Source organism: Phasianus colchicus, chromosome 17 (assembly GCF_987193195.1).
Source record: "Phasianus colchicus chromosome 17, bPhaCol1.hap1.1, whole genome shotgun sequence".
Lineage (NCBI taxonomy): Eukaryota > Metazoa > Chordata > Aves > Galliformes > Phasianidae > Phasianus > Phasianus colchicus.
Window position 1 is genome coordinate 14,147,031 of NC_143452.1, and position 27,984 is coordinate 14,175,014.

General features: G+C 38.7%; 1 protein-coding gene across 3 annotated transcripts; it reads right to left on the bottom strand.

Annotated features, from left to right (window-relative positions):
- Positions 1–5,385: 5,385 nt before the first annotated feature.
- Positions 5,386–27,870, bottom strand: SLC9A8 (solute carrier family 9 member A8). Of its 3 annotated transcripts, XM_090152464.1 has the most exons (17): positions 27,602–27,870; positions 27,232–27,410; positions 24,122–24,202; positions 23,803–23,861; positions 21,051–21,134; positions 20,038–20,139; positions 19,031–19,065; positions 17,887–18,030; positions 15,887–16,025; positions 14,209–14,314; positions 11,366–11,482; positions 10,847–10,929; positions 9,896–9,931; positions 9,216–9,327; positions 8,574–8,794; positions 7,387–7,533; positions 5,386–6,331 (listed from the first exon to the last, which is right to left on the bottom strand). In XM_090152464.1, exons 1-17 carry the CDS (start codon positions 27,700–27,702, stop codon positions 6,224–6,226), a joined length of 1,854 nt encoding a protein of 617 aa, XP_090008590.1. In that variant the 5' UTR covers positions 27,703–27,870; the 3' UTR covers positions 5,386–6,223. The 3 variants fall into 3 exon arrangements, 2 of the variants coding, with proteins under 2 accessions (XP_090008590.1, XP_031469170.1); XM_031613310.2 differs by lacking the exon at positions 9,896–9,931; XR_016472045.1 differs by lacking the exons at positions 5,386–6,331; positions 9,896–9,931 and adding an exon at positions 7,725–7,871 and having other exon boundaries at positions 7,453–7,533.
- Positions 27,871–27,984: the final 114 nt, after the last annotated feature.

Here is a 27,984-nt window from a genome sequence, read left to right on the forward strand (position 1 = left end):
AGTGCAATGTCTTAGTGCAGGTCGCTGGGGTGCACTTTAAATCAGAGCAGTTTGTAGCATTGTCAATCAAGGAAAACCCCATTCTGCTTCAGGAAGACCCCTGTGGGCAAACTTGGGGCCAGGTCCCTGCACCGCACATAAATGGGCTCGGACAATTTTCCACTTTCAGCTCCTTTGGAGAGGAAGGGCTTTATGAGCTCCTGGTGAAATGGGAAAGCCTGAAAGTTTTGCAGTAGTTTTTGTGCTAATCCTAGTTTAACTTGCCTGTGCACTGTGCATAGCTGAGTTTATAGGATCTAGATTATTAATTATTTTCAGATACAAAAATGATAGCTCTCCATATTCCCATTGAACCCTATTCGCATATGATCTGTGTGTCAATGACATCAGCATATCCATCAGTGCAAGGGCTGTTTTTTAACCATTTTCTGTATGAGAGATGTGTGCTTTATAAATAGTTCAAGCACAACTGTATAAATAAAGCCTGTCCCAAGCAATGTATCAGAAATAGAAGTTCATCTCCCCTGGATGTTTGTTACTGTTTACCAGCTTGATCTCACAGGACCCCTGCAGCTCCCCGCTGTGCTAGGAGATGGAGACCTGCCAGTGTCTGAAGGAGATAAGAGTCCTGCAGGCACTGCAGGTTCTCTCCTTCCCTTGCTTCAGGGTGCATGCGTACTGAGGAGCAGGAACAATTCCTTCTAGACTGCACGAGGCCATGCCCTGTTCTGTCACCAGCACAGCTGTGTGATATCAGTCTCCCCTTTCTCCCAGCAGCGTGTCATATTCCAAGAGTGTGTTCTGCTGAAGTATCTCAGCCAGGCAGAGTACCTGTCCAGCTGCTTTCTCACATAGACTCTGGAGGAAGACAGAATTATGGCCTGGAGAAGAGCTGTGAATTACGAGAATTACAGGAATTAGTTGCTCAGCCCTAAATAAAGATTGTTTCCAATTAGGTTAACAAAAGGTGTTATTCTCACAGACAGAGTCACTCAGTCTGGTACTTCTGGGTGTAACTCACTTGTTCCTCTACCATGGGCACTCTGAGCCATTTAAAGAGCACAGGAGAGTGAAGGAGATGATTTTCACTGCACTTAGAAGCACTGAGAACCCACTGTGCTCTGTGAGTGGGTGCTCAGCAGCCTCTGCTCCTGCTGGGCTTGCTCTCTGCCCCAGCTTTGCTCCCAGGACTCCCAGTCACCACTCAGCAGCTGAGGACGTTATACTGGGATGCACACAGGGGTGGTCAGAGCTGCAGGCAGTGCTGAAAGCATGAGTATGGGCAAGTGCTGTAACTCAGTGCCCAAACAGAGCTAATTACTAGCATGATGTGCATTTATCCGAAAGGCATAGGCTTTTAATGTGCACATAGAAAGTGAGCTGTGGGAGCTCTGTCCATTTTTTAATGTGTTTCTGGCTAAGGGGGAAGAAAGAGTTGCTTTCTCAAGAAATTCCCAAGAAAAACTTAGAAATCAATGAATATGTGACAAAATCTCCTTCCTCCTTTCCATATCCATAGCATGGGTCCAATTGCTTTGTTGTTTTCTAATAAATTTAGCCTTAGCATCAATTAAAATGCTAAGGAAAAGTGGGCTTTGCAGGACATCCATTACAGAAAGCAGATGGAGACTGGATTTTTGTTAGCTGTGAAATTAAATACTCTGAAGCAGCTTTTTCACGGCAGTTATGAACATGTGTCAAGGGGCTGTTCTCTCTCTGTCCTTGCATGTGTTAGAGAGAAGTAAAGCACGCATTTCCTTCACAAACCTTTTAGAAAGTGGCCTGAGAAAGGGAGAAACTGGGTTGCCAGAGAACTTTTCTAGTCATTGGTCTGAACTTAAAGTCTAATTGTTGAGACTGAAACATGAGAGACTTACAAACCGGCACTGAAAGAACAAGGAGGGAGGGAACAGAATCACTGTGAAGAATTTTTAAAAGCAGGGATTGCTCAGAGCACTCAGATTTCTTTCCATATTTAACAAATTCTGCAGCATTCTGTCAGTTCCACCTGCTCCCTTCAGCTAGAGCTTCAGATCCTTGCCTGTGTTCTTGCAGCCAGCTGTCTCCCACTGAAGCCCAGATTCACCATCGCTGCTCCTTCTTAAGATAAAATGAGTCAAAAGACTTTAAACAAATCCTGAGCGTGCCCCACTGTTCTTCATGAATCATGGCATAATATGGAGAAGATTTGAAGCTGTGGACAAGATCTGACAGAAGGTAGAAAAAGACTGAGAAACCTGCTGCTGTTACATGAATGGATGGAATGCTTCAGAGCTGCACTGTATCTCTTTCTCATCACCAAAATCCAATAAATGCACTGGGGAAGGAGGCTGTTGCACTGTCCAGCTTCCTGAAAGCCTTCAGCAATAAGATGGAATTGACATTTAATTTAAAATCACATTTACTGGATACTCTTATTGTATTTGTATGCTGCTTTGCAGATGGGAAATGCAGCACCTCCCTGCTCATCTCTATGTTATTAGAGAGGGAAGACCTGATTTCTGGCATGCTCTGCTTGCTCTGTGGTAAGGCCAGATAGCTCTTACAGCTCTCCCACAGCTGTGGGCAGCCCCAGTACCTACCAGAGTTGGTCAGGCTTCTTGCACTCACTGTTGCTTCTGGAAGTTGTTATCGTGGGTTAGGGGTGCTGACCCTGCCTTGGGTCCAGAGGTGAATGATGGGCAGGAAAAAAACCCCAGTTGGGAGGATTTGGCAAACCTGGGCTATGTTGTGGCTTAGCTGGAGCCTGCTGCTGCTGCAAGCAGGACTTTGACAGGTTTTGGTGCCCATGCAGTGAGGGCTGAGCAGTAGGTGGGCTGCAGATGCTGAGTGATGGGGCTCCCAGTCCTTCCAGGGACAGATTCTGTCTCAGTAACTGCTGTGCTCCATGTTCTGCTGGAGATTGGAGTTGTTGAGCACTATAGCACTTGCCTCAGCTGCTGAAATAATGCATATTGCTAAAAACCCAAAGAAAAACTGCAGTAAAATTCCTCACTTCGAGAAATTCTTGGTAAAGCAGCTTGTCGGAGGGATAATGGCAGCTTCAGAACATTGGTGATGTGTCATGGGTTTCACCCAATCTCCTAAGACTCCACATGCAGCTCTGCCACGAAGTAACTTTAGTGCAAACCCTCTTGCACAGGTGGGGATATTGCTGCTTGTGCCCTTTAAACTCAGGTCAAGTGGAAGAAGTCCAGCTGCAGTGGCTAATCTCATACAGACTGCACAATCGTTTAGAAAAAGCTAAGGGTACTTATGAAGCATAGCTCAGAGCTCAGTTCTTTCCAAAAGATAAGCTCCTGAGCTGCAGATAATTACTAGTGCTCTCTTTTTATGCCTTCTTTTAGATTAGGCTGTAGAAACAGCCTGCATATGCTTTAAAGATTAAAATAAATGAGTATTTCTTGGTGTGGCTGAGTTAAAAATAACAATGAAATGATCACGGTGGCTGGGAAAACTGGAGGTGCTTGCTGTGAGTCAGTGCAGGGGCCAGGGTCTGATGGCAGGGTGGTGCCAGTCTGCCACTTGGGATGGTCACGTAGCTGCCCTGGGACATGGCACTGCTTGGGAGTGGTGGCAGGTTCCACCAGACTGACAGAACTTCAGTATCTGTAATTAGTAACATCTGCATCCTACATATTTTCTGGTTATTCTGTTTTTCTTTTTTATTCAGTGCAAAGTATATCCTTGAATAAACTCACAGGTAAGACCAAGTTAGGATTGGGCTACCCGTCCTTGTGGAAAGAGGACTAGAGTCTCCTACTGTTCTGATATCATAGGAAAAGATCTAAGTAAGGTAACTGCAGGGCAATTGAGTAAGGAAGATGAAGCAACATAGTTACACAAGAAAATGAAGAAATCCTAACTTGGAAATGACTGGCGTAAGTAAATACATTGATAAATATAGAAATCAGTCACTGAAATAATGGCAAAATATTCTTCTACTGGTTCAAAAATATGGAAGTTAGTGCATATTTTGTTGAAGGAAGACAAACTTACCTTCATTCCAAGCTCTGACAAATCTAAGCTTCTTAAATTTCAGGATAGTTTTTTTTAAATGAAAAGACCCATGGTTTTCTTTGATTTATTTGCTTCAGAGTGATTTAATTCATTCTAGCTGTGTCAATTCATTGCTTCCATTTAATTTATAAAACTACTCTGGGCATACGATCATGAGATGTCACACTGTTACCGCTGACTGCCAGAGGGCAGTAATGATCACTTTACCTCAGTGGAAATCACAAATGGTTGACGTGCTGGTACAGACCTCACTCCTTTTGCAGGTGCCTCGTTTCAGAATAACAATAGAAATAAGAGTATGTTTGCTATTTCAGCATGGTTATGATATAGTACCATGCCTAGTATAATAGCATCTGGAACATTAAACTCAAGTACAGCTCCTGCAGCCAAGAGAACCTCTTGGTCTGGGCAGGAGTAAGAATCCGCATGGGTCAGTGTCAGCCTGATGACAGCACAACTTTACCAGCTCCCCATTCTGGCTTGCACATGTACATTCTCAGCTGGTACAGGACAAAAAAAGACAAGACAGATAACACATGCTTGCCTCCAGCAGACAAACAAGTCTCAAAAGTTGGCAGCATCAGTCCGCTGGCACTGACAGCACAGAGATTCTCAGTGAGCAGAATTTTTGACAGTCCTCCTTGCACTGAACAAACGTAACGCAGAATCTGAACACACATTCACACCCTTCACAGCACTGTAACTTGGATTTACGCACCTTCCTTGATCTATTTTAAGACTGATGGGTAACTGAAATGTAATTAAGTCCACTGTCATCTAGAAGGATGAAGGAAAAATACAGATCCTCTTCTAAAGAGAAAATCAAGCATTAATTCATTTCTGGTCAATACCAGAAGCTGATTTTGTGTTTCATTCAGACTTTGCCCAGTATGTTTTCCAGCTCTAGGATGAGCACAGTTTTTCAAAATAACAGTAATAATAAGGAAAAGCAGGTCATGTAACATGTTATTCTGGAAACTGCTTAGTCAGCACAGGATTAAGATTCCAAATAGTCTTCCATTTTCCCAGCTGGTAACCAGTTGATTAAAAAAAGCCTAATAACAAAACCAGACCAAAAATGACTCTTTCATATCTACATTAGATTTCTGTAGACTCCTTCTTCCCCCATGTACACATTTTATTCATCAAACCAACAACAGGGAAAGAGTTGCTTTTGATTCCACTAGAATTCAAGAAGTCCGCTAGTGCGTTCTAAAGTGTTAGGAATGCTTCCTGAATTTAGGCAAAAGAAAAGCTGTTGCTTTCTTAGACTTGAAGTCACTGTGCTAGCAAGGAGCAACTACCAACTAGACAAAACCAACTGCAACTGCCTTTAGCAAAATAAAAAAGCGTTACAGAACTGCATTTGAAATTGCAGTTTTAATGTCATACGGATCCCCACCTCTTGCAAGTCATGTCTAACCCACAGCACTGATTAGGACAACATCTCAGAATATAAAAATAAAACATCCATCCCATTAAATATCCCAAGACAATTTTATATGACAAAAATATGGAGGTATTAAGAGGTTCTTTGTGTGCAGCATCTGCTATTTGTCAAGGCAATGATCTTCTGTGGATTCAAAACGTGCAAGTCTGTGGACTTCAATACCCCCAAGGCAGAGGCGGTTGGAACTGGATGATCTCTAAGGTCTCTTCAAACCCAAATCATTCTTTGATCCTGTAAGTCTCATAAATCATGGATTTATCCCAGCCAGACTCCCTTACTAGTGCTGAAACAAAAGTCATAGTTTAAACTGTCAAGCCTCTCCATGTGAATCGGTACATATTTTAAAAGAAAAAAAAAAAAGCTGCAACTCACCCTATTTTGCAGTCATATGATGGCTCTGTACTTCAAACATTCACAGCAGGCTTTATAATAGGACCCACATTAAACAACAATTAAAATTAAACAAAAAAACCAAAAACAATTAAACAATTTCATGGCAGATGCTTCCACAGGCTGCATTAAATTTGCTGTGATGTAAAAGCTGGAAAGTTCTTCATTCAGTCCAGAGTCTGACACTTAAGTGGCTCAGTCACTGACTAATAATATCAAGCAAAGTAGATCTGCTTTTTGATGTTTAAACATACAGAACAAGATATGCCCAAAATCAGAAGCTTTTGTGCAGTTACACGCTTGATACTTAAATTCACTTTCTAAAGTATAATGATAAACTCCCTACGCTTCTTCCCTGGTCTGCTACAACAGCTCTTGCTCATCATCTTCAGAGCCCGAGGGTCCTTGTCGTACCTCTTCATACCATTTGTTTGTGAGAGTTTTCATCTGTATGCGCCCATGATGCAAGTCCTAAGGCACAAGAAAACATCGTCACTGAGCTACAACACAACTTGTTTGTCAGAGAGCAAAACAGAATGATGAGTTAAGTGTACTCCTCATGAAATAATCTGCTTGTGGTCTAAGTGTACAAAACATGTCAAATGCTCAATCAGCCATTAATTACTTCCAGGGATGATATTTTGAGAGATTTTTCTTTGTTTTCTACACAGTCTTCTTCTGTGGATTTCAACAATTACAGAGTTGTCTAGAAGGCAATATTTTTGAATCTCACTCCTCTCAACATGTTTCCAGAGACAGCAGAAAGCTTGTGACCTGCTTTGGCAATTCACATACTTTTCTACCATTTGGGTTGCAGTCTTGATGGCAGCCTGCGTTTTTGGCTACCAATTACAAATCAAATGCCATTTCTTGATTTCTTGATTCATTCCTTGTTTTGCAAAATAAAAAAAAATTAAAACCCTTTGGCTTTTGTGGAAAAGTTCTTAAAGAGTTCTTTTGAAACTACAAAATACCAGAAAAATTACATGTTTGAGCAGACTAGGAAAATGGAATACATAAACACAAAGTCTTTAATCTCACAGCAAAAATACTTAATTCAAATTGGAGAGGAAAACAAAAAGTGAATTATGTAGCCAAGGAATATCAGGCTTCTGAGGCCTGGAGTGAAAACAGCATTGTATTCACACCTCTCAGAGCTACTCAGTGTTAAGCTATGTGTTCAGCCAGGTGTCATTTTGCATTTACAGCTTCAGACTCTTCATCTCATAGTAAAGAAACATAAAAAATGAAGGTTGCAATTTCACAGAATCACAGAATGGCCATTTTTTGGCCACAGTTCCAAGCAAAAAGCTGTGCTAGGCAGAAAAATCCATTTAATCCAACCTGCAATTGTGCAGTGCAGCTTTTAATTACAGTTACTCTACATATGCACAAGGAAGGCATTAGATGGCTCACTACCCTTTGTGTAGAAGTTGTATAGTTGTACTATGACCCTTGAATGGTACTGAGTGAAATGAGAGCCAACTCTACCACAGTTTTGCTTCAAGAAAACAAGACAGACTTACTTCTTGTGTGAGTCTTCTGGTGAAGAAAGGATTCAAATACTTAGCATCAAGCCACATAAACCCTTTGAGGTCCTGGCGTTTTATGTACTGGGCTTCATATTCCTCCTCTGTGAGCTCTGATAAATGCTCGGATTCTATGGTATTTCCCTAGAAACATCACAAATATTGCAATAACCTGAGAAAAAAAGTTATTTCCTCCCACTTGCTTCACCGCCTTCTGCTGTCTCCTTTTTCACAGTCAATTCCTATGCCAGAACAAAATGGAAATAATCACCTCAGCCTACCAGGGCTTACAGCTGCATGAATCTGTCCAGCTGTTGATTCCCAGAGTCACTTACCTTCCTTTTTCATGCCAACAGGCTTAAAATACTCCATAGTTTTGTACTGTTGTTATTGCTAAGAAGGGATTTCTAGTGTGCAAGCTTCCTCGTATGATCTAGGCAACAAGTATATGTAGCAAACAATGCTTTTGTGTCATTGTCTCACTGAAAAAAAAAAAAGCCCTATATCAGAGCACACCACACTACCTGCACTCTTCTTATACACACTCACCTCCATAGACAGAGTAAGCTAATTCTGAAGTTTTATAAAGCCTCATTCCAAGAGAAGTTGTTTTTCAGATCCACAGAACAATTCTCTGCATGCATTGTTTTATGGCTTGGGACCAAAGGAGGAAAATGCTTCATGATACTTTATGTACTCCTGTCTTCAGGAGTTTTCAGACTGGACATTAGTTTCCTTCAGTATTTCTGATTATTTTAAAGCCAGAATCTGCCTTAAAATAAAACCCAGTCACAGTGGTGCTGTTGTTACCAACTTATTAAGGCCCTCTGCTTTGACTTTTTCAAAATCTGCCTTTTATTATTAATTCCTGACTCACAATATACTAGCTCCTTTCTGTCTGTGACTCAGTCTATCCTGTAACATCTGCCCTATGTTTTAAGGCTACTTTAATTTGTATGGGTTCGTTTATAATTAAAATGAGTTAAGAGACAAAGCTTCTCACCCCTTTGTCTAAGCAGTTACTTGCGTACATGCTAACCAAGCTCTCTGGGATACTTTGAGTACTATTCAGCTTTTTTCTACCATGCTTCCACTAATTTGGTTTTACTTTTTAGTGAAAAAAAATCATACTAGTTTTCTTTGAAAATGAAATAAATAATTGTCTGAATAAAACAACAACATACCATTTTCTCTGTCTTGCTAAGATTAATGTCTTTTTTGTTCCTCTTGCGTGCTTTGGAGTCTTCAATGTCAATCAGTCTGATAAGGGGCATAGTTCCTCCTCCCAGCAGCAAAACTGTGAACAGCACTATGATGATTGTAGTTGTTCCAATGAGCTGACGCTTCTCTATTGGTTCCAAGCCCAAATGGAGGCTGAGTGCATAGGGAATTGCACCACGTAAACCTGCAGAGAGAACAATAAATCGGTGAAGAGTGAATCAGCACCAATGCTGGTCCCTAGCACTCTGTTAACTCAACAGGAATCCTCCACTTTCGTGATTTTTATGATCCTATTCTGTGCTCGTTTATCTATTACTTGGTTATAATCTTAAAATGAATCAGAGGTACTGCTTTTCAAACTGAGCTGTTTGATTTTTAGAGAACTAGATTCTTTGAAGAAAAGTTTTACTTGGGATCTATACTGCACTGTTTTCCTAAACAAAAGGGAAAGATAACATATTCAGTTGCACTTGGGTTTGAGAATGGTGCAAGTGTAAAGTTTTCCATGGATGGAAGGGAGGACCAGTTCCTCCCAAACCAGCCCACACAAGGAAAGAGAGAGAAAACATTTTTTCCAGTCCTCCATAGTTTGATTTGTAACTTACCACTAAACCACATGATAAACATCATTTTAGGGGTGATTTTATGATCACGGAAAAAGTTGAGTAGGTAGGAAAGGGGGAAAATATTCACTGCTCTACCAAATAGAACAAGTACCTGAAAAACAAAAACCAAAGCAAAAGACCACTTGATGTGTTACGGTCACATAGGCTCAAATTGCATTTCATTTAGCTTGTACCAGCTAACAGTAATACACCCTTCCCACCCATAAGTCTCATAAATAGGTGTGCTGCTAAATCAACAAAAAACCCACAAACTTGTCAGCATCAGTTAAACGTTTTGTCTGCTTAGCTGAATTTAAACCAGACTCGTCACTGACCAGACTCTATTTTACTTCTGATAAACAAATGAAACCCAGAAGGCATTCCAGATAGACCAAGAATTATTTTGGGTATATATTTCCCTCAGTTCAGTTCCTTTAATTGTTCTTTTGACACAGCTGCTAACACAGCCAAAGCAATGTTTCTATTGCCTCCCATGGACCAGTTCCTCATTGAAAAAGGCCAGAAGCCAAATATATAGCATTGCAATTCAGTTCCTTTGCACTTTACTGGATATGGCTGTAAAATACACCAAACATCTAAGCAACAAAAAAGTACTACTGCTTTAATGACAGATAATCAATGAATACAGTGAAAATTAACTCAGAAAAACAGCTACTCACAATGGTGCTGCTTTGTAAACTCCACAACAAACACACCTTGAACAAGGTAAATATACTAGAATTAGTCAGCAGGATTCTTGAAGGCCTCTGCTGTTTTCCTTTATGAATCACCCCAAAATTAGTCAATTTGCGTTATGGCTGTGAGGGCAATGCTAGAAGGAAGTGTCACACCTTAGATATATATTAGGTAAGGAAGTTGGGTACATATGTGTAATGCAGTGAGAGCAGTTCTCCATGCTGATAAAATTATCTGTAGATTGTAGAAAACAATTCTTTCCTTGGACCATGGGCTAAAACAAACTAGTGTGCATTGAGGTATATGACTAGAAATTTCCCTCTTGCCAATCTGCAAAGAGAATGCATTTTTCATATTTCAGTTAAATAATTACAATAGCAAAATATGTAGATAAGTTCCACGTGAAACAAAAGCTACACTGAAATACAAAGTGAAGGAATTGAGAATAGAGTCAAAGAATGAGCAGACATTAAAGAAGTTCTGAGAAAGTACTACCTCTGAAGAAGGGAAGCTTTTTCATCATGTCACTTCTTCACAGAGTGAAGTAGTAATGCATGGACTTAATTCACACAAATCATTCATGATGCTACAAATGCATAGAAACCGCGGGATTGTTTTCCTGAGAGAAATGACTTCTGAGATTATTTTAATAAAGCAAAATAAGCAAGGTTCTTTTCCTTATTAGTGTTTCAAAATAGCAGTAAACTGGAATTCCTTAAAGGCTGACATATGCATATACCACAGCACTAAGAACAGAAAGAGGAAGTTCATGCTTATCAGTAAGAACTAACTCCGTGCAATAAATACAATTATAATAGTATATTTCATTTAAAAAAACTATAAAATCTAACAAAGAGCTTAAAATATTTTAAGTGCAATTTTTCTCCACAACCACCACAGAAAAATACCTAAACAATTTTGAAAGAAATACCTACTATGCACCAGATGACGAAGGACATCTCAAACTTGTGAGGAAAACTAAAAATAGACAGGCCAAGAAATGCAAAAACACACGTTTCTGAAAAAGAGAAGTCACATTTTAAATATACAATTCTGTGAAACCTTTTGTATTCCCATTATAAGTTACTACATATGGAGCATAAAATAAATATTTCCTGACTTTCCAATGCACAAAAAAAAAAAAGAGGAGTCTTTTTGCAGAGGAACATGGGAGTCAGAGATCTCTCTTTGGCTATCAGCCTTGTTGCAAATCTTAGCAGGAGCCTGCAGAATAGGAGATGAAGATTTACTGGATGTTTTATCCAGTACATCAGGAAAGGTGACTTTCGACTGCCTTCCAGCATCCGCTACTAAAAAGCTTTCTCTTAAAGACACGTACCACTAACACATGAATGGCGGGAGGAAAACTCCTATCTCTCCTGCTCCCTTTGCAATCACAGTTTTAAGCAAATCAATTTTTCAGCTATGTTAGATATACCACAGGTAGCACATACCACACATGAAAGCAACGGTTCTCAGTGTCTGCTGCATTAATATCTGTGTAACAGGGGAGAGGTTATGGTGTGTATAGTGGGACATCACGATGCCAGAGAACAGGATTGCCATGATACCTGTAAATAAAATGCAGTAATCAAGTACAGATTAACTTGTAAACTGCAAATACGGTGTGCGCTTATACTCTATACTAATACAAAAGCTTCTGAAGCAATGAGTGAGGTTTCTCTTACCACTGAAAGTTGCACCGATTTCATCCTGCTGGATATATTAAATACTAGGAGGTCCGAGACAGGTCAACTGCAAGCTAATATAAATCCCCATAGTCACTGCTTTCCCATAAAAGTGAAGGAAATAAACTGTTTGAGAGGTTTGCCTGCCGTTCACTATCCTAACAGGCAGACAGATATGATCAAAAAAGGAGTAAGAACAATTTGAGAGTAGTGGGGCTAGAGGACTGTATCATTTTGTTCTCCCAGACAAGTCATTCATTCCTACCTGCTCATCAGTCAGTCCCAATCAGAAGCAGAATGAGACCAACAGGGCCCAGGTTGAATCCATTCCAGTATGGGGTACTAAGTCATTAAAAGTTAAGCAGGTGTACTTGCAATTTGTTATCAGTATGAGAACAAGAAAAGCTATTGAGATTTGAGAATTCTGGGCATAAGTGTCCTTTTATAAGCTACAACCTGATGCTTTAAGGCCTGTAAGGAATGCTACTGTGCAGAATGTCTCTCTTTCCAAATGACAGGACACAAAGTAGCTACTACAGGTTATTTCAGATATTAATAATAGCCATCAGTTATGGGAAAATTTACCATTATACAGTTGAGTTGACCTAATGACATGCATAGTTTGGATAGATGTACTGTAACTGGTAACACAGGCCTAAAGAGCTGTCTCAGACTTCACTGTATTCTTGCATCTTTGATTTGTGTTGCAGTTTTTCCATCTACCTTGCTTCACAGTGTATGGAAATAATCTGAATTTCAACCTATTTCTCTAACTGCCCAAGACACATCACAGGTGCTGTCAATTGTTCTCTATTCATAGCGAGCTAGATATCTTAAGGGAAGTTTTAAACACATCCATTGTCTGCTGCATAGACTTACATCTGAGAAAGATATCATTTGAGATGGTAGTAAGGATTGTGCAAGTATAGCAATACATTTCAAAAACAACTACAGTACTCCTTATCACAAAACATTAAAAAAAAACAACAACAACATAACCCAGAAGAAATCAACTGCAATGCAAATTTCAAGAGGACAAGATGACATCCGGTAGCATACCTAGTTAGCCCAAACCACAGAAAATAAAAGACCAAAATTGTTTGGTTAGAGCTACGTGCCCAGCGGTGGCCCAGATGAACAAAACTGGAAGGATTACACCACCCGAGGCAGAGTGAGAATAATCCTTTGTTTCAAACAGAGGTGAATTAAGGCCTTCAAAATTTGTTATTTCCTGAGAATTCATTCTTGAAGATGCCTGAGCAAATCAGAGAGCTTTTCTTCACAAATAAAATGACAAAGAACCTCTATTATCCTGAGACCATCAGATTAAGAATGCTATTACTTCTTCCTGTATACAAGTGTATGTGTTTGTTACATAATGCAATAGCACAAATTCTGTAATACTTTATTATTGTTCTTTAAATTCAGAAGCATGTCAAATTAGAAGTAGAAAAGGCCATGTGCTGATATGATTCAATGCATGATCTTTTCACAAGGAAAATAATGTGTTCACAGCAACATAAATGTTTCAATACAACAAACTGCTCATATTTCAGATAATTTCTTGGTCTATATACACAAAACCGTTCTAGATGCAAGTGGGCAGAATGGAACGTTTGTATTAGCATTACATATCTCAGTTGTGTAAATACCATGATTACATGCCACATCTTCATACAAAATAAAAAGAAGCCAACATCAGCCAAACAAAAATCCTCTGGTATCAGTGAAGATATGCCGATGAATATTACTCTAAAATATTTACAATAGCATGCACACATTTTTTCAGAAAATCAGGAACTCTGATTTTAGACCTGCAAATCATTTATAAAAAATGTCACAAACTTGTTATGTTCTCATTGTATACACCAAGTTGTAGATCAAATATCTTTTAATGAACTTAAAAATAAACCAGTATGTTAAAAAAAAAAGAACCAAGCAGGTTCCTATAAATTACATTAACTACTGCATCCTTTCCCACCTTCCTTTGGGAAATGAGACAGGAAGCTGACCATCTTTAAATAAATAAATAAACAAACAAACCAACCCCAAACACTTAAGTCACCAGAGGTCACAGATGGCGGGTGTGCAGCAGAACTGGAACCCTGTCTCTGTACTTGATTCTACAGAATACTGAAAAATTCACCTGTAAAACCCTTTTCTTGGCCCTCAGCAAACTTCATCTGAGTGTCCAGAGATGTATACCTGCAATACTCATTGGCTGGTCTCAACTGACTTATCCAACGGCACAGAAAGATGTGCAGAAAGACAGCTACTGGGTTGGACATTACTTAAGTTAGCTAATGCAGCCAAACTCCACAGCATGCAGCTGAAATCTGTCTTCTGTGGTAGGCAGAGGTAATTGGAGAGAATATTAGTATTTGTGTTGAATAGCTAATACTTATGAAAGTTTCAGATATCTCTTCTATGCATCTGTAACAGTTAATAAAAAATATTTCCCTAAAATAAGGCAAGGTCAGAAGTAAGAGCACAGGTTAAATGAGAAAACATTAAAAACAAACAACAACAAAATAGAGACCATCTTAGACACAAATAACAAATACTCAAACTTATCAGAGAAATTTGCAAATAATTGCTTTGCTACTCACCTGAGAGTGAGATACCTTCTGCAAGTCCATAAGGAAGATAAGCAAAGATAATCATCATCCCAAACTCTAGAGAGGGAGTCTTTCTTAAATCAATGTGCTTTAGCACGTGCACACAAAAGTGTTATGGAAAAGGTAAGCAAAAATTTTTCTTTATACATATTTTTATCATTCCATTATAAAACAGCAGAGTGCTTAATGTACTTATCTGCTGAATAACTAACAAAGCCAACAAGTTGCCCCAGGACTCAAGCATGTAAAGATTAATAATTTCTTACAAGGAGTGTTTTTTTTTTTTTTTTAAATAGAACCTACAGCTATCAGAATGGACAGACTTAGAAAAGTTCTCCTGTTATGCTACCTATCCAGTATCGACAGCAGCATGCCAAACATCCAGAAGGAATCTCTCTCTATGCATTCAGTCTTTGAAATTTCTTCAAGACTACTGTAAATGTGCCACAGAGAACTGTTAAGTAGTAAAGGCTTTCCAAAAAACAGAGTAGAGGTATGAAACAAAGTAAAATAATAGGGAGTTTTTTGCCTTTTTTTTTTTTTAAACTCATAACATCCTTTTGGTATATTAAATATTTAAAACTTACATTTGTAAGTCAGAAGTTGCGGACATTAGTCTAGAGCTGCAAATTTGACTTTGTGTCATGTGACATGGATGTTCACAGGAGGAATATAGTCATGAACCAGCAACAACCTTCAATTGTGTTTATTTGCTGGCAACTACTAGGTGATTTCTTTTGCTATATTGAAATTTTGCACATCAGTGGGAAATCTAATATTCTGAGGCACAAAACCTGTAATAAGGCAAATAAGCTGCTTTTTCTTTTCTCTTGGTATCATTTATGTATCAGTGAAAGAAATATTAAGCATCTGTCATCCTCTTTTGTTGTGATGTAAGGAGTATTTTAAAACTTCATGGAATCAGGCTAGAGAACCAAAAGAAGAAACATATCTGTATTTAATCAGACACTCTGTTCTTGTTATTTACAAACAAAGTGTTTAACAGCATGTTCCAAATTACATGAGTAGCTGTTACAGGAGTCTAGAACAGAAAATTACCTACAGTGAATGCAGCGCTATCATTAAACCAAGCTCTCAACAGGAGTGCCCAACTTAAATAAACATCCTTCCTAATCTCAGCAGAGAAGCCTCTGGGTTATTTAGCAACCAGTTCATGCAAGTGGAAAGAGCAAAATAAAACTCATAATTAAACCAAATAGAACAGTATTCATCTTCAGCTAACTGAATACATACAGACAAATGAGCTGGACTGACTCAAAAACCATTCGGAAAAGGAGCACTTTTATTTTTAACTAACTGTTTTACATATGTAAATGAGGAGCCACGTTTGTTTTAATACTGAAACTGAATTAAGTTACTTTGAATTTACAAAACTGTGACCATATTTTATTACACTCCATACACTGCACATAATATAAGCTACAATACAGCATTTCAGATCTTAATTATGTTCATAAAAAAATCTAACGCAACTTCTTAATGTATACCCATGGTCAATAATGTAAGAATAAAATAAGCATGAGAAATCCTCAACCAACAAAGCGGTCTTTATTAAGAAGTATCCCCTAAGGAATGCAGGAGAACACAGGAGAGGAAATACTATTTGAATGTTAGAGTTCATCAATTTGTGTGTGTTAAAAAAGGATATTAATGCAGAAATAAGGCCAGTAAGTGTTCCAAGTGCTGCAGAGCCAAAGAACATCTTAAGAAAGTATCCCAGCGCCTGTAGAAAAGTTTGCCATCCACTTACATCTGACATGTTTTCTCTTGTCAAACCTTCTGCAGTGCTGGATATAATTAAAAAAAATAATAATACAGAACAAGTAGTTGTAAATTGTAAGCCTTGACTCAAAAAAAGCCAAACAGCTTTTGAGAATAACAAAAAAGTCTTTATTCCTTTGTTGCTACCACTCTTAAAAGGCTTCTACTGTGATACATATAGCAAGAGGAGTGTCAAAAGATGTTGCATCAAATCTTATTGTAATCCCCAAAGGGAAAGCTACTTCTGAAAAATCCAAAATTGCTCTCCTAAAGAATTCTCAAATTGGTGTAAATAGGCCATGACAATGCCCAATATTACAAAACAGTTTTCAAAATCTGAAAGCACATTTACCACGATAGAAACCTTGGGTATGGAAAAAGACAGATCATGCAGTCCTCAGAAGAACAAATGAACAGGGAGAACTCTCATCAAATGCTCAGGTGTGAATAAGAGTCAAGAAGGTCACTGGAGAAAAACAAAGAACCACTTAAGAGGAAAGATACTAAATATCTTTGAATTTCAGGAATATATTTCATAGACTTTCATAAAATCATCAATAAAAAGATGTGGTTCCATTTGACTGCTCTTAGTCTTTATGGCCTTCCATAAAGAGACCATGGCCATATTTAAAGCTATTAGTTCATTGAAAAAAGACTCCCCTCCTCCTGTCACTACCTGCCCTTATAAAAAGTCTATCCCGAGCTTTCCTGTAGGCCCCTTCAGGCCCTGTAAGACTGCTATAAGGTCCCCCCAAAGCCTTCTCTTCCCCAGGCTGAAGAGCCCCAAGTCTCTCAGCCTGTCCTCATAGGAGAGGTGCTCCTGCCTTATGATGATCTTTGTGACCCTCTTCAAAAGTTCTATGTCCTTGTGTTGGAGGCTCCAGAACTGGATGCAGTACTCAAGCTGGAGTCTCACAAGAGCAGAGTTGAGGGGCAGAATCATCTCCCTTGACCTGCTGGTCATGCTTCTCTTAATGCAACTCAGGATACAGTTGGTTTCTGGGTTGCAAGCGCACATTGCTGGCTCATGTTGAGTCTTTTATCAGCTGACATTCCAAAATCTCTCTCTTCAAGGCTGCTCTCAAGCCATTCTCCGCCCAGCCTGTATTTGTGCTTGGGATTGCCCCAACCCAGGTTAGGACCTTGCACTTGGCCTTGTAGAACTTCATGAGGTTGGCACGTGTCCACCTCTTGAGCCCATCCAGGACCCTCTGGATGGCATCCCTTCCCTCTAGCGTGTCAACTACACCGCTCAGTTTGGCATCATCCGCTAACTTGCTGAGATGCATTTGATCCCACTGTCCATATAACCTACAAAGATGTTAAATAGCATCAGTCCCTGAGGAACACCACTCATCACCAGTCTCTATTCTACACTGAGCTGCTGACCACAACTCTGAGTGTAACCACCACAGGTAAAGGATGAATAATTCCCTCTTTCTCTGAGAGCTCCAACACACTAAATTCCTACTGCATGGATGTTAATGTAAGCCTACAGATTGAATGTGATTCTGGATAAAAGCCAACGATAAAGGAGATACAGCCGAAAATTTGGCAAGACAAATATTTCCTGTGCAAGCCTGAAAGGACCCACGTTGGCTTTCTGTTGCCAAGATCCTAAGATGGAAAAATAGCTGATAAACTTGCAGTTAAAAATGGTTATTTGGGGTCAATTTGATGAGGCACTGAAGGAGTTGCAAAAAGACAGCCATTTGTTTTCTTCTGCCTATACAGTCTGTGTGACAGATCTCTTCTAGCAATAAAAAAAACCCAACAGCGTTATACCAAAGCAGATGGAAGAATTCCCATTTATCTCGATACCCAATTAAGAGAAAAAAAGTGGCTGCTGTTTCCATACACCTGTAACACATCTGAAAACGCACTTACTTGGTCAAGACAATAGAGACTGCATCATTGAGAATGCTTTCTCCAAAAACCAGCATGTTAAGTACAGGATCCACATTGAGAGCATTGAAAATGGCAATAGTAGCCACAGGATCAACTGCAGATATTAAAGAGCCGAATGCAAAACTGGAAGAACATAAAACAACAAAAAAGAAAAGTTGATGAAAAATGTATCTAATAAGATTACATTAACAGTTAGTAACAAATATGTCTCAATATTTACACATAATGAAAAGTTATGCTTTCTTCCCAGTTTTTTGAAGTGACAAAAGAGATCATTTTATTTTTCAAAGGGGAAAGTTGTCCAGATGGAAGAGAAGTTTGAGAAACACATATCTACGAGCTCTCAACAAGTACAAATGCCTTACTACAACGTTTGAAAAAACAAGACACTACCTAAACCATATATCACATATGCATAGTGTTACTCAGCTTAGCAGTATTAAAAAGCAACATCTAAATGGAACAACTACAAGATAGACAATGCAGAGGCAACGGAACTGCTTAGCTGCACAAAAAATCAAACTGGTACCAATAACAAAGGTTTCTGTTGTTTGCACCTGTTTTACTTGTCTCATTTCCTGCCTGCTATTTGACTTAATTATAGATTTTAACCCAAAACTCTTGTACTTGGCTTAACAATGAACACAGGAACAAAATAAGTAATTAATACAGGAATGAACTAATTAACTGTAGGGAGGTATGAACCCACATAGATTTTTTTGCCAATTTCTTGATAGATCTATGCTATTGATACTGAAAAACTCATTATCCCTTTTGAGACCCTGTTCGAACAAGGAAGTTCCTTTTTCACGTACTATTGATCATGCAACTAATCAAAGTTCACATATTCTCACTTTAAGGGTTGGTTAAAAAGCAGTACGTTTTCGATTTGAAAAATAGGATGAAAAATAAGCATAAGGATACTATTCAGAAATAAGAGCATCCGAATAGAGTTTAGAAGCATCTGATCTATTTGTTGGTGTAATACGCAATACTGAATATAAGCAACCCAAACTGAAACTGGATGAGCTGGCCAACTATGGTTTTCCCTACAGTACATTTTCCAGCATTATCTTCATGAGTGCTTAATTTCACATACTGCACCATTTCTCCAAGAGCTTACCTGTCTGTCATGTTGAGTTTATAAATTACATCAGCCTGAAAGAATAGGCAAAATACAAAAAAAAAAAATCACAATCAACTGTGTTTTGCTGCTATTCTTACAAATTAAAGTATTAATCAAATCTTAAACTAATCTCTTAAAAAACACTAATCACATCACAAATACTAATCATAAATCATAATTATGTTACCTAACAGTACCCTGTTACAATTCTGATATCAGGAAATCAAAATCAGGAAAGGCCAGATGAAACTGGAACAGATACAAGTAAGTAAAGTAATTAAGGCATTCACAGGAATGGAAATGCGAGAGGCAAAGATAAAAGCAAGGACTATTTGGCATAACTGAATGAAGTCTCAGAAAATACACAATTACCTATGCCTGTAGCTAATGAAAGGGAAAACACCAAAGCAGAGAAGTTAAAGAAAGCTGTCAACAGAAGAAAAAATAAGCTTAATAGTGGAAATTAGAAGATGGCTGTTAAAGAAGGCAGGTTCTGGTACAGTCATCTAATGGGAAGATTGAGTAATTAAAAGGAAGTAAAACTCAGTTCAAGTCTTAATTACTTCTAACATGAAAAACATAAGGGATTATATAGCTCACTGGAACGAGCTGCTCAGGGAGATGGTGGAGTCACCAACCCTGGAGGTGTTCAAGGAACATTAGGACATTGTGTTGAGGGACATGGTTTAGTGAGAACTATTGGTGAGGGTGGACTGGGTGATCTTGTGGGTCTTTTCCAACCTTGGTGATTCTATAATTTAGAGGACGGTTGTTAGAGTTAGGGTAGTATGGTTAGGTCATGGTTGGACTCGACCTTAAAAGATCTTTTCCAACCTGAGTGATTCTATGATTGTATGATAACATTGCCTCTGTTAGCATGACAGCAGAGAAATGTACTTCATGATCCAAAAATTTACTTTCACTGTGTTTGCCTGTTCATGAAAAATGGACTTTCAATAAGTAAGTTGGATAAATGTAAAGTGCTTCACAGTAGTTATTCTTACCTGGCCCAGGAAATAAATCCCTCCACCTACTATGAAAGCTGATATTGCTGTGCCAAATACAGAAAATAGTGTGATGGAGCCTATGTTCTGAAAAAAATTGCCCTGAAACACAGTAACAGTAAATAAATTACTGAAAATGAACTGAGGCAAAAGTCATGTTTCATGTTTGTGTGTAAATCAGATTCTGATTCACAGCTGGGTTTCAGAGATGAAAACTTCACTAGTTCAGTTCCAGCTATCCCAGCACAGGGCATATGTACACACTATATGCTCTCTCAAGGACAACCTCTGATATCCCAGGCACCACCTCAGTGTGGTAATGGAATAACCAAACCCTAGATGACCAGTTGAATATTTACAAGCACTTATCCACACTGCTCACTTGATAGAGCTGAAAATTAATCCCTCTTTTGTAGAAAGGGCATGTGAAAGAGGCTTTTAAACAGCCCAATAGCTAGTCTACTTATTAGTTTGCAATTCTGAATGAGAAACATCTTCAGTGACAGTAGCAATTCACATCATTACCATCACCCACAGCTTTCTCCCTCTTCCACAGTACAGTTTAAATAGAAAGACAGCACACAGGGCAGGTGAGAGCTGTTCTTGCCAGAGCTAGCACCATGAGAAATGTTCATGGAAACAGTCTCACAGGCACAGTGAAAACATTTTCACTTTTCCCATTCTTTACATAACTCCAGCAACCCCACCCTTCTCACTTCTGATCCCACTCCTTCCCAGTGTTCCTTCTTCATATCAGCCCTTATATAGCCCAGTGAGGTAAGTAACCTCTTCAACCAAGGAGAACAATTTCTGTGCAATACCTGTCACCTTGCCAACATTCATTTAACATTCTCTGCATTCTGGGTTGAAGAAGCTTAAATTTCACATTCTCAGTTGCCTGATAATGAATATGGTAGAATTTAATGCAATTATTCTAGATTTCACTATGATAACTGAAAGCAGAATCTGTTCCAAACAAGACCTCAGCATGTGAGCGTCTGGCAAAGGCTTACCTTGTGCAATGAATATCCAGATTCAAATATAATAGGTGGAAGCAAAAGCAGAAAAAACATATTTGGACGAAACATTTCTTCCTCCTGCAAAACAAAAAACAAAGCATAATTTGAAGGATATTGTGATTATTAAAATAATATTGAACCTTCACAAATACGGTATTATTTAAAAAAACAAACCAAAACTGTTGGAAAATGAAAGTTGCATTAACCTTTCTCATTTCTTAGCACAAAAATAAAAGGCTGCATAATAGTAAACTATTCCAGGGCTACTTCTTTAATTACTTTTATCCAGTGATAGAAATCCAGGTGTTGCTTATTTCAACTTATTCTTTTCAAATAAGCTGCGCATAAAACTGACTACTACTGACAAAGGAGATGTGCTTTTTCAGCACATCTTCAAAAAGAATTCCCATTTTACCTCAAATGGGTAAAATTTGAGGTATTTTCTCAAATTTTGAGAATTTTCTCAAATTCTCAAAACATTACGGACTGTCAAGGAACAGTGACCACTTGACTACTAAATTGATATAACCACATTATTATAAGTACAGTTTCATTAGAAAGTGAATCAATAGACAAGAACAAATCAGATCATCATCGTAGTACACACACATGAAGAGGCTCAAGATATATACCACTGTTAGAAGTCAGAGGCTTGATTTCTCTTGACAAATATAATTTATGCCTGTAGCTTAGTGGTACTATTGCTATGGTTCCTTTTTCTCATCAGAATGATGTAAATGAAACCTAACATGAAGGAAGATGGTATTTTTGGTAACCTCATTCTCTGTCATTCACCTCACCACTTGGCTAACAGTGTGTTATGGAGTTATTCTGCCAAAGTGGCATGGTTTTTTTCTTTCTACTGTCAGAATAAGCACAGAAGGCAGCTGATTTTAGTGCCTCTCTTTACCCATCATGTTTCCTCCTGGTCCACTCAGTTCTGAATACAGCAGAACTTGTCACTTCTACAAGCAGCAATTAACTTGTTTAAATCCAGGTTAAATAGCTGATTGAGTCTTCTGTTAAAACACTAGCTCTCAAAAAAAAAAAAAAAAAAGCACTCATCTCTTATAAATCTCATTCATATATGTACCAGACATAATCACCCTTGGGGAACTTAGAATATAAAACTCATCCACTACACCAAAATGCTCTAGTCCATTACTCTGCATGCACACACTGTTTTTGTTAATTCAGTAACTACGTTAGGCTTAAGAAACAAAACCAAAACATCTCCTTCTCCTCCCCCCCCACCCCCCAATAAAAACCAAAAAACCCAAAACATCCTTATTCCTGATAATTAAACTAATTAAAAGCTCCTAAAAGCGAAGGACAAAGAGGAGACAAATGATGAAAAGAACTAATTCATCAAAAATGCAAAGTAGAGAGAACATGGAAGTAATACATGAGGACTACCATTACTAGTCACATTAGCTATCAAGAGTCAACAGCAAACATGATGAATCTTTTCATCATAATGCAATCAAAAAATTGCATTAAAAAGTTCTTAGGGCAGGGATATGATCTGCAAAATGCATTTTACACATATATAGCCTGCAGTTATTTCCATATCAAATAATATATCAAATCGTATCAATAATTCTGTTATAATTTGATTATTATTGTTTTTAAATTTTATAAAAGGTGATAATTGTTGGTTGGTTAATACAGCTTTAATACAGTGAAAATAATTTAAATAAGCTAACAATAATAACGTCATCTGTGACCCGTTATCTTAGCTGATGAAACAAGTAACTAGTCGCAGCACACCCACTGCTTCTACAGATCAGATCAGTGCTGACCAGAAATAACTAGGTAATCACTTGCTACGATCAACATTTCCTGTACTTGTAGAAACAGCGCTCAAAGGAGAGCACATCTTGAGCTTCCTTTTTCCTCCCTATGCATGTGACCTCATTCGAATTATGTTATTTAACCAAAACAAAGTTATTTAAGAATGCTGCATTTCTGGATGTTTCACTGTTTTTCTATTTTAAGCCAAATCTAGCTGACACAAATTAGGAATTAAAACACACAAACTACTGCATCAGCCATTGTTTGTAGTGAGTAAACATGTAAAAATGAAATATCACAGTGTGCTTCCTGAATCATTTAATTGCTTAAATGAATGTTCATTGATGAAGTGGATAAACCACAGGTGGTGAAACTCCTGTTTCGCTATAGACTATCTCTTGGAGAGGCTTCTGCCAGGATCCTGGCTCCCTGGGGAAGCCTCTGTAGCTCCACAAAGACACAGGAAAGACCTCATAGCATCACACAGGTTGGAAGTGACCTCTAGACGTCTATAATCCAAGCCCTACTTCAAGAAGGGCCAACTAAAATCAACTTGGGGTACCCCAGGCTTTATCCAGCCAAATTCTCCAAAATTAACTCCCTAAAGATGAGAAGAACTACATCTAGTCAATAAGTATATATAACTGAACTGCAGATATTTTTTCTACTATCACTAGTTCCATAATACAAGATGTGCAGCACCATCTTTTACAATCTAATAGCAATAGATTTGGTACCATTGAAAGCATTATTTTGGAGGGAAAAAAAAATGCATAGAAAATAAATAGCAAGATCAAATATTCAGTTGTATTATTATTATTATAAAAACTCTAAGTAGAGCATAAAATACTAAATTTCGGAAGCAACATCAAAAGAAACTAATATTACTAACAGTCTTATACTAAATATTAAGGACCGTTCTGCAATTAAAAATTAACTGCTTCAAATATACCTTCCAGTTGGCCAGCTTCTGAGCCTCTATGATTTTTATAAAAGCTCCCATAAGGATACCTAAGAAAGAAAGAAGATGATAATATTCTTAAATAATCACAAAACGTATTAATGTTCCCATTAACTCAGTCAACAAGATTTAGAAGTATAAACAACACAAAACAACAATTTAATTCCTTGAGTTAGTTGTTTTCTTCACTGTGTTCACTTCACCACTTTTCTAGTAATAACTGACACACAGTTGTGCATTATTCAATTACATAATACTGACTACCCCTGAATTAACACAAAACTAATACAAAGATGTCACAGTTACTCACCTAAGGAAACAACAGCTACACTTTCTGGTAAAAAATGAAGTCGGTATTTTATCAGTAAGTGCACCAATATGATGCAGATAGCTGTGAAAGAGAATTTAAAAAGTAGAACATTTAGAAGGTATAGCAGAAAATAAAATAGACTTTTAAGTAGTATTTCAAAAATACATGCAGAAAATTTTTTCCAGTGATTTAGTAGGAATCCACTGATGGAAATAACCAAAACTTAGGTTCCTAATTCTCACCAGAGCACTTAAATTAATCTACAAATGACAGAAAATAACAAAGGTAGTTTTATATCCTAAAATTTACTTTTTAAGAAATACTACTATTACTACCTTCTGAAGCTGATTCCACTTACAAGAAAGTTTTCTCTGAAAATAGATGTGAATAATGACAGTCATACAGAATACACTGTTTTAATATCTACCTCTTTTTTAAACATGTCTATATTTTTTGAGTAAAAAAAATGTATGCACACATACGTGTAACTGTAATACTATAATGAGATGAGAAGTACCACAATAATAGCAGAGTAACAAAGTCTTTGGCTACAGCAAATAAGAACGGGCCCAAATGCAACAGATACAGAAACAAAAGAAAGGCACTACTTACCTCTGGAAGGCCTCAGGCAGGCAAGGATCTCTGGCAAGAGATACCCTCACCTCCACTGTCAAATGAGGGCTGGCAAGGGGTGGATCCTGGCTCCAGCCCTTCCATCACTCAATACATTGCATGCAGCTGAGCTCCTCTGGGCTGGCCCTGCCTTCCCACCAGGTGCTCCATCAGTGCTTCAGCCCATGTCTCAGCATTTCCATTACAATAACCCTGATCAAAATTTCAAAGCTATACACTTCCACATCCGATCTCTTTAAGGAGATGGACTTTACCCAAATGATTAATCAAAATATTAGAAAAAATTACACCAGAAGGGATATCTCAAGGTGATCTAGTCCAACTTCCTCAAAACAGTGCTAATTTAAAAATCAAGGAATTTATCCAGGGCACTGTTCAGCCAAGTGAGGAAGTCTTCCAAAGCAAAGATGTTCTGTCCCCTCTGGATGCTAGTTCCAACTCTTCAACAGTTTCATGGTTGCTTCTTGATGTTTTGGACAAATAAGTCTTGTTCTATATTCTCTATTGCTCATGAATAGTAGGGCTATGAGGCAGCAGGATGGGTAACTGCTTAAATATCTGTCAGTACAGAGATCATCCAAGTTCTTATCCAAAACAGCAGAGATATTTACCAGTGGGCACTGCTAAAAGTTACAGCAGTATAGGCAAAGGGCCAGTATATAAAAATAGAAAAAAACATTGGCTTGAAGTTAAAAACTGAAAATTTTAATCTGATGAGACAGCTACTTATTCAATATTCAGTTCTGTACTGTGGTAATGTATTTTATCCATAGGAAATAAAATCTCCCACGTGTTGAAACTACCACAATTCTTCTCCTGTTTTAATCAAGTTCAACAAAGTCTGACAAAAAAATTCCATCTGGTCTGCACATCTGCAATATGCGTAATTCATTCTATTCATTAACAAATATTTCAGTAGTGGCCTGAGATATAAACTATTACTGCTTGCACTGGTATTACGTTATTATTTATTACTATTACTGTACAGCTTCAAATAGATCTGCTTGTGAGTCTACTCCACTTTAGAATATTTTAAAAGCTTTTTGATAGCTTACAACACCAGAGGTAACAGTATTGTACACACATTCATTTTCATCCTTCCTACACTCTTAGATGAGAGATTCTGAATGAAAAAAACTATGAAAAATAAGCTTTCATACTGTTTTCTATTTTGTTCAGGTAATTAATGTATCCTGAGGATGATGCTTTCAAGATTCATTAAGCTATCACATGGGCATAAACAGGCTGGAACACAGTCAAAAAAATCACAGCTCTGTTCTTAAGTCCTAGGAATAAAATTTTATCATGAATGACCTTTTTAAAACCTACAAGGTGCATATATTCAGAAAATTTATTTTAACCTTGCAGATTTTTGGGTCTACTGCATTTTGCTTTGGTTTTTCTGTTGTTTTTATTCAAATTCATATATGCCATTGATCATGGGGAAAACACTAACTCTCCCTGGAAACAAACACTTCAGAAATAGGCAGATGCTTTCCATTTTTGCTGCAGTTAATAACAGTAATTTATGAGAGAAAAAAAGAAAGTATTCTTTTATTCTCCAAAATGATTTGAAGAAGTTTTTGCATTGCTATCAACTCCACAGCTGTTTTTTATTTCCCACTTGCTACAGGAAAGAGTGATCACTTTGAAGACTAAATGATCTGTCTGTCAAAAAAAGGGCGCTCTCAACATAGCTTTACTTAGGAAAACCCAAGTATATATATGCACAAAAGAAAACAGAACCCTAACTGTCTGTGAACGTTCCATTATTGTTACAGTTTTGACTACAACACTGCTCTAAACAGACTGTAGGACAGCTATATTCTACTAAGAAAATGAAAGATGACAGCCTAGGCTTACAGAAAAGTTGGGTGTGCATGTGCCATTCAGAATGCCTGTGTGTGTGTATATATGTGTGTATGTATATGCATATATAGATAGGATGTGTACAAATGTTAACATAATGATGGTAGTCTGCAGGTAACCATGCACTTGTAAAAATGTTAGAAACCTAGGAAACAGAAGAAATAGATGCTGACTTTTAGCACATAAGCACGTAAATCCCACAGTATGATATTACTTTACGTAACAAAGTATCTGACGCAGTCTAGAAATAATCTCTCCTCAAAAAGAGATCCAAGTGTCATGAAGCATTCTGACAGCACCACTCCCATAGATGAACACACACCACATACTTGATTAGGAACATGAAGCCAATTAAACACCTTGTTTGCACTTTGAGATCAACGTGAAAAGGTCTACAATGGTCCTGTTTTCCATGGGCTTGGGTAGGTCTGTTAGTCAAAGGTATATATACACCCAACTTTTCTAAATCCCTGTGCCTGAGCAATACTCCATTTCACTGACAGAAAAGCAGAGTAGAAACAGAACAGCATGATTTTTAAAGTCAGCCTATATCCTCCTTTGTAGAGCATGCTTAAGAGTGATTAAAAAACTTTCAGCTCATCATTCACCTAATACGAGAAGACTAAAAAAAATGGTCATGCCACTGGATTGCTCCTCTTGCTGTGCCTGGACTCCAGTCTGAACAGGAAGAATGGGTTTGGCAGGTGTAGGCATCACCAGCTTGGTGGTAGCAGCCAGAGTGGTGCGGAGGGTGACATTGACGACCTCGTGGGTTGCGTTGGCAAACCTGTCAGGATGACACAGTAAGTGATTACGCTGCGCAGCACCTCCACCGAGGCTCCGGGCGGCACGTGCCCTAGCATCCCTCAGGGCCAGCTCGTTCCGCGGGCAGCACGTTCCCTCAGCGCCCCGCAGGACCCCACTGCGGGCCTCAGCCCAGGAGACCCGTCCCCGCTGCCCAGCCGCCGCGCCACTCACTCCGCCATCTTGCCGCCCGCCGCCTTAAACCACCCTCGCGAGGAGCCGCCCCAAACGCAGCCACTTCCGGGATTCTCGCCGACACACTGACTAGCTAGCATCCCTCCGAACTCTATGGTAGGAAAGGAAGTGAACCGTGGAGATAAGCGTGCGCATGGGGCAGCTGCCTATCCGGGGAGGGGAGTATCACGTGATAGGGAGGGTGGGTGCGCGGGCTGTTGCGTAGCGACGCTGCGACGCCCTGAGCTGCGCGGTGAGGTCACTTGCGTGCGGAGCGCTTCGGTGTCCCCGTGTCTCGCGGGGCTGGCGGTGAACTCGGCGCTGTGCTGCCACGACCCTGTGGCGCCTCGGCCCTCCGTCGCCATCTTGCAGGGCCCCTTGTA